Source organism: Argopecten irradians, unplaced genomic scaffold (assembly GCF_041381155.1).
Source record: "Argopecten irradians isolate NY unplaced genomic scaffold, Ai_NY scaffold_1335, whole genome shotgun sequence".
NCBI lineage: Eukaryota > Metazoa > Mollusca > Bivalvia > Pectinida > Pectinidae > Argopecten > Argopecten irradians.
Genome location: NW_027188801.1, coordinates 1 through 10,663, shown reverse-complemented (window position 1 = coordinate 10,663; position 10,663 = coordinate 1). Strand labels below are relative to the sequence as shown.

Here is a 10,663-nt window from a genome sequence, read left to right as displayed (position 1 = left end):
TATTTTGACGCACGAGATCTTTGTACATGCCGGGCGTCAATCTTGACGCCTCACATTTTTAATACCACTGCATCAGACTTGTGTATTGTGTGTATTTTGTGATTGCCCAGCCCCCAATAAATGTGTATATATTAGCAAGGGTCAGTGACACAAATTGGTAGGAATACCTCAAGCCAATTAAAAGTTCACTCAACTTGTAGACATAGTCTGACAAGTAATTTGCTAATTGGAGCACTGTAAAGAAGGTGACACCTGTACTCGATACCTACCCGCCTTCCAATCCGCTAAAACTGCACATTGTTTATCATCAATCACATTTTATATCAAAGCTTATATAAGATACCAAGTGCAATACATTAATGTTAATATAACTTTGAGTAAGCAGGTATACACAAACAAAGATAGATCGAAATAGGCCTAGTTTGATGCATGCTGCAGTAGCCATTTTGTTGTTAGCTCACCTTGCCCCGAAGGGCCCGGTGAGTTCTTATGTCATGGAGCGCGGCGTCCGTGCTTCCGACCGTCAACATTCCTTTAAATCCTACTAGTCATAGAGTTCTGGCATGGATGTAACCGAAAGTAGGCCACATGACATCCTTGTTACATTTAACTATCATTCAACGATCACTTGTCAAAAGGTTATATTTGGCTTACTGTCTCCCCATTTAACTGACATATATGGGGCTTTTTAGGACTTCATTCACGATCACTGTCAATAAGGGGACTTTTTAACTAGAGGTAAATCTATAAATCGTACTTGTAACTATCTAGAGTTCACTGCCATGGATTGTAACCAAATTTGGACCACAAACATCCTTGGGGGAGGGGGAACAGAACTTGTATAAATTTTGCTTTCTGAGACCCCCGGGGGCCTAGGATGGGGCGGGGCCCAATAGGGGATAAGAGGTTTACCTTTAAATTGCTAGTAAATCATATAAAATCGCTACTGTCGAACTGAGTTTTGCTCTGAATGGAAATAGAGTGGTAACCAAATTTAATAGAGTTGCCCGGAATGTACATTTTGGCCACCATCCTTGGGGGAAGGGGAACAGAAACTTGTATAAAATTTTGACTCTGGTCCCCTGGGGGCAGCAGGATCGGTATAAGCGGGGCCCAATAGGGGGAAATAGAGGTAAATCCTTTAAATCGCTATTAGTACATTAGAGTTCTGAATGTTCAATGTAACCAAATTTGATCACAAACATCCTTTGGGGGAGGGGGGAACAGAACTTGTATAAATTTTGGCTCTGGTCCCCCAGGGGCAGGAGGGGCGGGGCCCCAATAGGGGAAATAATAGAGGTAAAATCTTAATTAAAAAATCGCTACTAGTTCATAGAGTTTGAATGTGAATGTAACAAAATTTGGCCACAAAACATCCTTGGGGAAAGGGGAACAGAACTTGTATAAATTTTGGCTCTGACCCCCGGGGGCAGGAGGGGCGGGGCCCAATAGGGGAAATAGAGGTAAAATCCTTTAAATCGCTCTACTTGAACCTAGAGTTCTACATGATGAATTGTAACCAAAATTTGGCCACAATCAATAGCATATCTTGGGGGAAGGGGAACAGTACTTGTATAAATTTTGGCTCTGATCCCCCAGGGGGGGCAGGGGGGAATTACGAGGGGCTAATCAATAGGTTGTCCTAGTGTTTGATGGGTTGTAACCAAATCCAGACATTACTTGAGGGAAGGGGAACACTACTTGTAAAATTTTTGTAGATTACCTGGGGGCAATGGGAAATGGGGATAGTCATAGAGTTCTGCCAAATTTAAAAAATTTAGGCACATACATCCTGTGGGGAAGGGGAACAGAACTTGTATAAATTTTTGCACTCTGGCCCCCGAGGGCAGGGAACGGGTGGGGCCTAAATAGGGGAAAATCAATCTGACCAGGTAAATCCTATGGAATGTATCAGAATTCTTGTCTTGGGAGGAATAGTTGATTGTTGTCTTGGATTGTGACCAAGATGTCGCCACTGTCAAGAGTTACTTATAATGGCCAACCAAACAATCCTTGGAAGAAGGGGAACAGAACTTGTATCAAGTTTTGGCTCTGACCCCCATGGGGGCAGGAGGGGGTGGGGCCCAATAGGGGATTTTAGAGGTAAATCTAAAATATTACTTAAATTCCTTCAGAAAAGAAAAAACTTTGAAACCTGTATTCAGATCATTACTTGGCATTAAGGTGAGAACCAGTACGTAGTGAGCTTGTTAATTTAGGGCACCAGCTTGTTAACCCCTGAATATCCCTGTGAGAAAAAGAGTACCCACAAACAATGAGTGTTTAGAGGTTATGAAAATTCCTTCAATTTCTATGAAACGTTTAATGTAGGACCTCGTTTTCAGAACTTTACATTAACAAACTTTTTAGGTGAGCTGAAATTGGCCTGAACCTACAATAATTAAGAAACAGATTTTTACAATCGATCTTTCGATGTTGAGATTATGAGGGTATAAAGTAATATAATGTAACCCCGGCGAAAAAGTAAATATTTTCATATATTGTATGTAATGTATGTTATTATGGCATCTATTTTATAATATATACTATGAGTTTGCTATTTTCTCCTAAAAAAAGGAAATTTATTGCTTGGAAAACAAAGTCGTCAGTGCAGACACGGTGACCTATTGCGATAGCCTTTTGTCCGTTGTCGTCCGTCCGTGCGTTAACTTTTTGTTTGTGAACACGATAACTTGAGTAAATGTGAACCAAGATTGATGAAACTTTGTATGTAGCTTAATATTAACAAGATCTCGGACGAGTTTCGAGTTTCAGGGTTTCTGGGTCAAGTTCAAGGTCACTGCTATTATTTTTAGAAAAATCCCTATCAGCACTCTAGCGGCTTCATTCCTTGAGTGATTTTGATCACACTTCACACATAGACAAAGGATCATAATATCTCGGACAAGTTTGAGTGTGAAGATTGCCAGACTAAGGTCAAGGTCACTGTTACTATTTTTAGATAATTTCTTTGTCAGCACTCTAGCGGCTTCATTCCTTGAGTGATTTTGATCAAACTGCACACAAATACAAAGGACTGAAAAAGTTTGAGTTTCAAGGTTGCAGGGTCAAGGTCAAGGTCACCGTTACTATTTTTAGAAAATCCTTTTCAGTGCTCTAGCGGCTTCATTCCTTGAGTGATTTTGATCAAACTTCACACAAATTTAAAGGACCATCATATTTTCGACAAGATACAGTTTCAGGATTGCCAGGTCAGGTCAAGGTCACTGTTACTATTTTTAGGTCACCTGATCATGACCATACATCATAGTGACCTACTGCAATAGCCTATTGTCCATCATGCATTAACTTTACTAAATGTGAACATGATGACTTGAGTAAATGTTAACCGAGGTTGATGAAACTTTGTATGTAGCCTTATATCAACAAGATTTCGTACGAGTTCAAAAATGGGAATTATTCGACAGTAACGTACAAGTTATTGCCGTTTGTTCTAATTTTATCATTGTGCTTGTGAACAAGATAACATTGGTAAATGTGAACTGATTTTGATGAAACTCTGTATGTAGCCTTATATCATGTCCTTTGTAATAATGCTATTATTGGACCTTGTGTTCTAAAGATATTGTGGTACTTCATCAGAATTGTGAATTTTATAACCCTTGGCCTCTTTGTTTGCCCCTGGGGAGGAGGCTAAGTTTGCTATAGTTTGTATTGAATACTTCTTGGGTATATTTTGTTTATTTTCTACTGGAAATTGTTCAAACTTTTGATTCAAATTTTTATAACCACAAGAGGAATTTTGCCTATTATGTCATTTTGACCCTGTCTCATCCCAAAGGCTGAGGAGGTGGTAGCCCCGAGTGGGGTCCAAAATGGCCTTAAACTTTAAGGTGACCGTTAAGGCCACATGGGCCTCTTGTTTCAATATTAAAATATGATTTGCTGCAGTTGTAAGCCATTACAAGTTTTGATTCAGTATCTGTCATCAATTTGTGCATGAACAGTTTCATGGAAGCATTGTTACTTTTTTCATTTGGTCATTTAAATGTTCATGAACAATTCATGAACTTTCATTAAAACATTTCATCAAATGTTCATGAACTTGTTCATGTACTAAGTAAATATTCATGAGCAGTTCATGATCAAGTCCATGAACTGACTGTGCATGAAATGCTGTGTATTATTTCCATTAGCCTTTTAATGTTCAAGAACAATGTCATGAATATTCATGAATTTAATTCATGAACTATTGATGAATTAAGCATTGATGTCACTATTTTTTTTTGTCACTAGTTTATGAAGAAAAAAAATCTTGCCAATCAAAAAGTCGGATTTAGTATGAAAACAAATAAAAATTAATTATTAATTCATGAATAGTTTATCATGGATGTTCATGAATTATCCAGAATAAAATGTACAGTTCAGTTCAAAAAAATTGGAAGAAACAAATAGCAATAATGTTATGTTTTGTTCTTTTGTATTTTCAGGAAAAAGAAAGAATGTATAGACAGTTACGTAGATGTTGAAAGACCTGATCACCATGAGTCACAATCTCATGCACAGAGTATAGTGCCAGAAAGTCTGGATGCACAACACCAGGTTTTGGACATACCTGAAAATCATAATGAGGAAATAGTTGTACATGATGTCCAGCAATATCATGATGAACAGATTCAGATTCAGGAAAGTGACAATGATTCAGCTCAGAGTGATCTGCAAAATGACAATAATCAAGCTCAAATGCCAGAAGTGTTCTAGGACATTTCAATGAACTAGTGAAATATAATGAGTTGGATGTGACAGGAAATAATGTCCAAGATTTTAATGACACAGTTGTTGATATGGACTTGGAAAGTGATGCTGACTATTCTAACATTAGTTTCAGACTCTGAACAGGATAGTGACCCTGAGGATTCAAACTGCGATGAAGATGAAAACAGAGGAAGTGAGATCTATAACGAGTCCTCCTTTGTATATCATACCACCATCGGATACCCTGACAAAAGCACCATTGACACATCTTGAACATTTACTTCTAGTCTCAGGATATGCTTCTGCTTGTAATCTTTCTGGAGTAGCCTTTCAGAAGCTTCTTGATGTTATTAGATTACATATTCCTAGTAGTAATCTCTGTGAAACAGGAACAGGTGATGTAAAACAGAAGCTTGGGTTTGGGATTGAAGAAAATCTGAATTTTTTTTATTGTTGTCCAAAGTGTGGTTTACTTTTCAAAAATACCGACCTTTGTGAAACACCTGGATGTGGTCAACACCGTGGAGGAGATGACATTGGCAAAAAGACAGGTTTTGTAACTTGCAACATCAAGAAGCAGTTGCAGGAAATTTTGGAGAGGAATGGAATCATAAAGAAAATCCAAGCAGAATTGCAAAAACCTTTGGAAAAAGAAAGAATCATATTGTCAGATATAACTACTGGACAGGAGTATTTGAAGCTAAAAGCTGATGGAAATTTTCTGGATCCAAAATCCTCCAAATTCAATGTTACCTTGAGTTGGAATACAGATGGGATACCTTTGTTTTAAGTCATCAGGAATTTCTCTTTGGCCTGTGTATCTTACCATCAATGAACTTCCTCCTAAGGGAACGCTTGTTGAAGAAAAAACATCCTTGTATGGGGAATTTGGCAAGGAACGTCTAAACCTGGATGTATGAATGGATTTCTTTCTCCTTTCGTTAAGGATATGACTGAGCTTTTCAACAAAGGTGTTGATGTTAATGGACAAACTTGGAAAGCACTGCTTCTTACTGCGACTATGGACCTTCAAGCTAGAGCTTATGTGTTGAACATGACACAACATAACGGCCGGTTTGGATGTCTGTACTGCAAAGAAGAAGGAAGTTCTGTTCCTTGTGGAGGAGGACATTGTAGAAGCTATCCGTTTAGAAATGTTCCTGCTCCAGTCAGAAATTCATCAGACCTGAAACAGGATGCTTCTGCTGCTGCTACTACTTCTAAACCATCTCATGGTATTCTGGGTACATCTGTAATCAGCTTCCTACCACTTTACGCCATCGAGAAACATATAGTTGTAGACTATATGCATGGCATTCTACTTGGCATTGTCAAAAAGCTCCTGAGTCTTTGGTTTGATGGTGCAAACTTTAAAAAAGAATTTTTCATTGGAAATCACCTTGACCAGATTGACAAACATCTCAAAAGAATTAAGCCTCCATACTTAATTTCAAGACTACCTAGAAAGATGAAGAACAATTATCATCGATGGAAAGCTTCAGAACTACGCTCTTGGCTTCTTCATTACAGCTTGCCATGTTTGTCAGGCTTTTTGCCAGAAGTGTTCCTGGAGCATTTCGCATGTCTTGTGGAAGGAGTCTATCTACTTCTTAAGCAGAATGTTTCCAGTGCTGATATTGATCGGGCAGAGTCATTGCTTCTGAGTTTTTACCAGTATGCAGGGGACATATATGGAGACCAATTTCTTGGACTAAATGTACATAATCTTCAGCATTATGCATCATGCGTCAGAATGTGGGGACCACTTTGGGCATATTCTTGTTTCGGTTATGAGTCCTGTAATGGCGATATTTTGAAGACCGTACATGGCAAAGGAAATGTGTGTGCCCAAATCTTTTGGGCAATGCAAGCTCAGAAAAGACTTGAAAGGGAATCCAATGCATTACCGAAAGGGGAGCTTCGGTCCTTTCTCCAGAAACTTCTTGCTGGAGGAGCAAAACTTCTACCAAAGACGATTGATGGCTACAAATGTGATATTGTTCCTCCAATGCAGAATATACAACATCAACATTTGTGTAATGACATACTAACACAGTTGCAAACACTAAACCAAGACATTAACCAGCTTGCAAAAGTTAACAAAATCATCATAGACGACATCATATTTTATTGTCAAGCCTCGTCAAAAGTAAAGAAGAGAAATTCTTACATGGTGTCTTTGGACAACCCATTAGATGATGGATCAGATGTCTTTGGTGTGGAATACTACATTGTTGAAAAATCTCACATGAAGGTGTTTGCTGTTGGGACCACGTATTCTTGTAGTGGGACTATCATTCCAGGAAGAGCACCACATGTTCAAAAAGTCACAAGTAATAGGTAATTTATCTTTTATACTAGTTTTCTAGAGGCAGCTATTTTTTGTGAAGAAATATTTAGAGTTTCTTATAGAGATTGAATGTATTTTTCTAATTTTCATAGTGTATTCATAGTGTATTCATAGGCAAATGTTTATTTTCGTCAGTTGGTTGATTCATATAGTGACAAACACTCAGAATGTAAATATATAATTATAAGCAGAAAAAAAGATCAGTCAAGCTAAGAAAGTTTACCTTAGTATTCTCTTTTAAAGTCTTGTAATTCCTTTGAAATTTAACACAAAACATATACCGGTATACATATATCAATCATATCTTGTCAAACTATTTCTCAAAAACCCTTAATTCTATATATATTATCCTTAGATTTTCATATCAATTACAGAACAAGTGTTGTCGTGCCTGTTCATCGATTTAAGGAACTGCTTATTTTCGTGGACCTTAAAGAAGAAAGAAGATATGTTTCGAAATTCCCGAATTTCATAGAAAAGGACTGAATGTGTGATATATATAGAGAATACATGGTTAGTATCTTACAATACAAGATTACATAGGAAAGCCAAGATGACGAGTCATCTTGTCTTTCCATGTTGAGCACCGGAAAAATAAAACCTGTATTGTAAGATACTAACCATGTGTTCTATTTATCCTGTAACCATTATGACATCCAAAACGTCAAAAGTAAGGAAGAGAAATTCTTACATGATCAGGTGTCCTTGGACAACCCATTAGATGATGGATCAGATAATTTTGTTGAGAAATCTCGCAAAAACAAGGTCTCTGTGCCAGGCATGGAGTAATTAGAAGTCTTAATGTAATGATAATTAATTGTAATGCATTACAATTTTTCAAGTAATTGAATGTAATATGTAATTGAGGCAAATTTCAATTACATGTAATGGTAATGTAATTATTTACATTACAAAGATGCATGTAATGCTCAATTACTTTTCAATTACATTTTAATTATATTTACATGTGATCTGTGTTTAGGACATGAATATACATAGACAGTACATGTTCTGTATATCTGATTTCCAATTTTTGCAATCTACTTTGTCCATGTTTCTGTTCTTGATCAAAGTTAAGTCTTTTATTTTAGCTTTAATGTCATTCATGATTTACATGTAAAGTTACTATGCATATGCCTACCATATATTCTGATAAAAAGCTGTGAATCAATCATAATCAATGTTTTTAGGTTTCGGTCTCGGATCTCAATGAAAATTAGTACATGTATATAAGGGTATTGAGGAATGCTGCTAAATATGATAAAAATTTTGAAAGATTGTCGCTGGGCCAACTTCCTGTTTTCAAATTTTTGTCTCCAATTCATTAAAATTGGTAAATTGGGGTTTTACCTTAAATTTTTAAGGGATGCCATACAGTTATGATCACTGTCAAATCAATTCCTCTGAAAATAGCCATGTATTAGGTATGTACATTTTAGGAGACCCTGAATTCCAATATAAAAGTACATCAAAATTTCTCCCAAGATGTTCATACACTGTGCAACTGCATTCTTGATTTGTTGCAGGTGGGGATAGGGAAGGGGAATGAGTACTTGTTAAATATTGTATTAACAGATGAAATGTAAAAAGTAAATACATATCGATTACAATATGACTGTTTAAGGATTAACTTCTTTTATGTGAAATATCAATTGTATTTAAAGTACTTGATTTCACCTTAACTTAGCACATAAATGTACATACACTTGTATGTTACACATATACATGTATATGTGTTTTAAACTTTTCATTCAAACAACTTCTTCTCAATAACCCATTGCCAAAGGACCAAGGAACTGATATTTGGCATGCAGTATGCTGTTATGAAGGGCTACCAAGTTTGTTCAATTGAATGACCTTGATCATGACCTACATTCAAGGTCACAGTGGTCAAAATGGCTAAAATTTTTGAACAACTTTTTTCAATAAGAGGCTTAGATACTTGATATTGAGCCTATAACATTATGGGATGAAGGGCTACCATGTAGCTATCTGGTATACTATATGTGTAGGACTTGCCCTACAATGGCATATAGTGGTGTCCTCTTGAACAATATCATTCATAAACTTCCATTCATAAGTTTCCCTATTCATTGAATAGTGTTCATTTGGACCAATCAGAAGGTGGCCTTTCAATTACTGCATTACCTGTAAAGCAGTCATGGGAAGACCGCCTTCTTATTGGTAGAATACACAGCTCCATCTACTGTGATCTAGGTCTACCTTATACCAGTACTCCCTGACTGTTGTCTGTGTATGCACACAATCTACATATTGTATGTACACTGGAGACTCCTCTGTCTAACTTACGTAATATCTGTTCATGATAATTCAAATTGGACTTACCAAAAAAAAGTTCTATCTAAGGCTTATAGACCTGAGAGTTATAAAGTAAACTAATCTGAGGATCTTTCTGTGTACATTAAAATAATGTTTTTAAATGATTGTTGAAAATGGATCTGAGGTACATTTCAATTAAGAAAACTGACAAACTGATGTATTTTCTGTGATCAGTTGAATATTCTTGAAATAATTTATATCAAAGTCTTTATAATGGTTTATAGATTTTGATTTTTGAAATTCATTTGATTTCATTCTATTTTTCTGTTTCTGCTGCATTGTATTTGCAGTACTTTGAGTACTTTGATTAAATGAAAATAAACAAGTATTTTTTAAAAATGACATTTTGGTGTTGAGTCTTGGAGTTCTGGAGTAAAAAAATTCTAAGTCCAATACTGTTTTTGTTGGAAAATTTTCAAAGTCCTATTTTTCCGCAAGTGGCCGCACTTATTACGCACCAAATTTTTTTCTAAGTTTTTTAAGTCCAATACTATTTTTGTTGGAAAATTTTCTAAGTCCTATTTTTCCGCAAGTGTCCGCACTTATTACGCACTAAAAATTTTCTAAGTTTTTTAAGTTTCTTATTTCCACACTTTTTACGCACCTAAAATTGACTAAGTCCAATTTACGCAGTTTTTCCACACATATTCCACATTGGATTTTACGCACTTGCGTAAAAAGTGTGGCATTTTATGCTTTACGCAGATTTTACGCAGATTTTCCACACTTGCGGATCAAATGCGTATATTGTAGGTAAGGGACATTGCTTTATGTACTTTTAAACGAAAATTTAAGACATATTTTCTAAATTTTCCGTCCCTTAAGCAAGTAATAAACGTTGTAAAATTTAATAAACTTTACATTGGTGTTTCGTTTGACTTGATTAGACAAGTATTTGTTGAGAAAAACGGTTTTTATTCCCGGTTCATAGGCGTCTCGTGTGGTGTTCAGTAGTGTAAAGAGACAGTCACGAATCCTTCTCACTTATAAATCCTTGAGTATAGGGTATATGTATACTTAATCATGCATTATGTTGATCTTTAATCAGGGGATGTATTCTGCTCACATTGTGGTTGTGGACCAGGGTGTGATTATGCCTACAGTGATGACGATGAATATTATGACGAAGAAGATGATGAATGGTACTTTGAAAGTGATAGTGAAGACATGGATGATAATGTAAGTTTACTTGCTATTTCCTGCATGAAGAAAAAAAATCACAGAGATAATCTACATTTTAATTTCTTGTTGAGGACT

General features: G+C 36.2%; 1 protein-coding gene across 1 annotated transcript; it reads left to right on the top strand.

Moving 5' to 3' along the window:
* Positions 1–5,587: 5,587 nt before the first annotated feature.
* Positions 5,588–8,693, top strand: LOC138314085 (uncharacterized). The gene is made up of 2 exons (XM_069254273.1): positions 5,588–7,056; positions 7,441–8,693. The coding sequence occupies exons 1-2, from the start codon at positions 5,633–5,635 to the stop codon at positions 7,550–7,552; spliced, it is 1,536 nt and encodes a 511-aa protein (XP_069110374.1). The 5' UTR covers positions 5,588–5,632; the 3' UTR covers positions 7,553–8,693.
* The last annotated feature ends 1,970 nt before the right edge of the window (positions 8,694–10,663 follow it).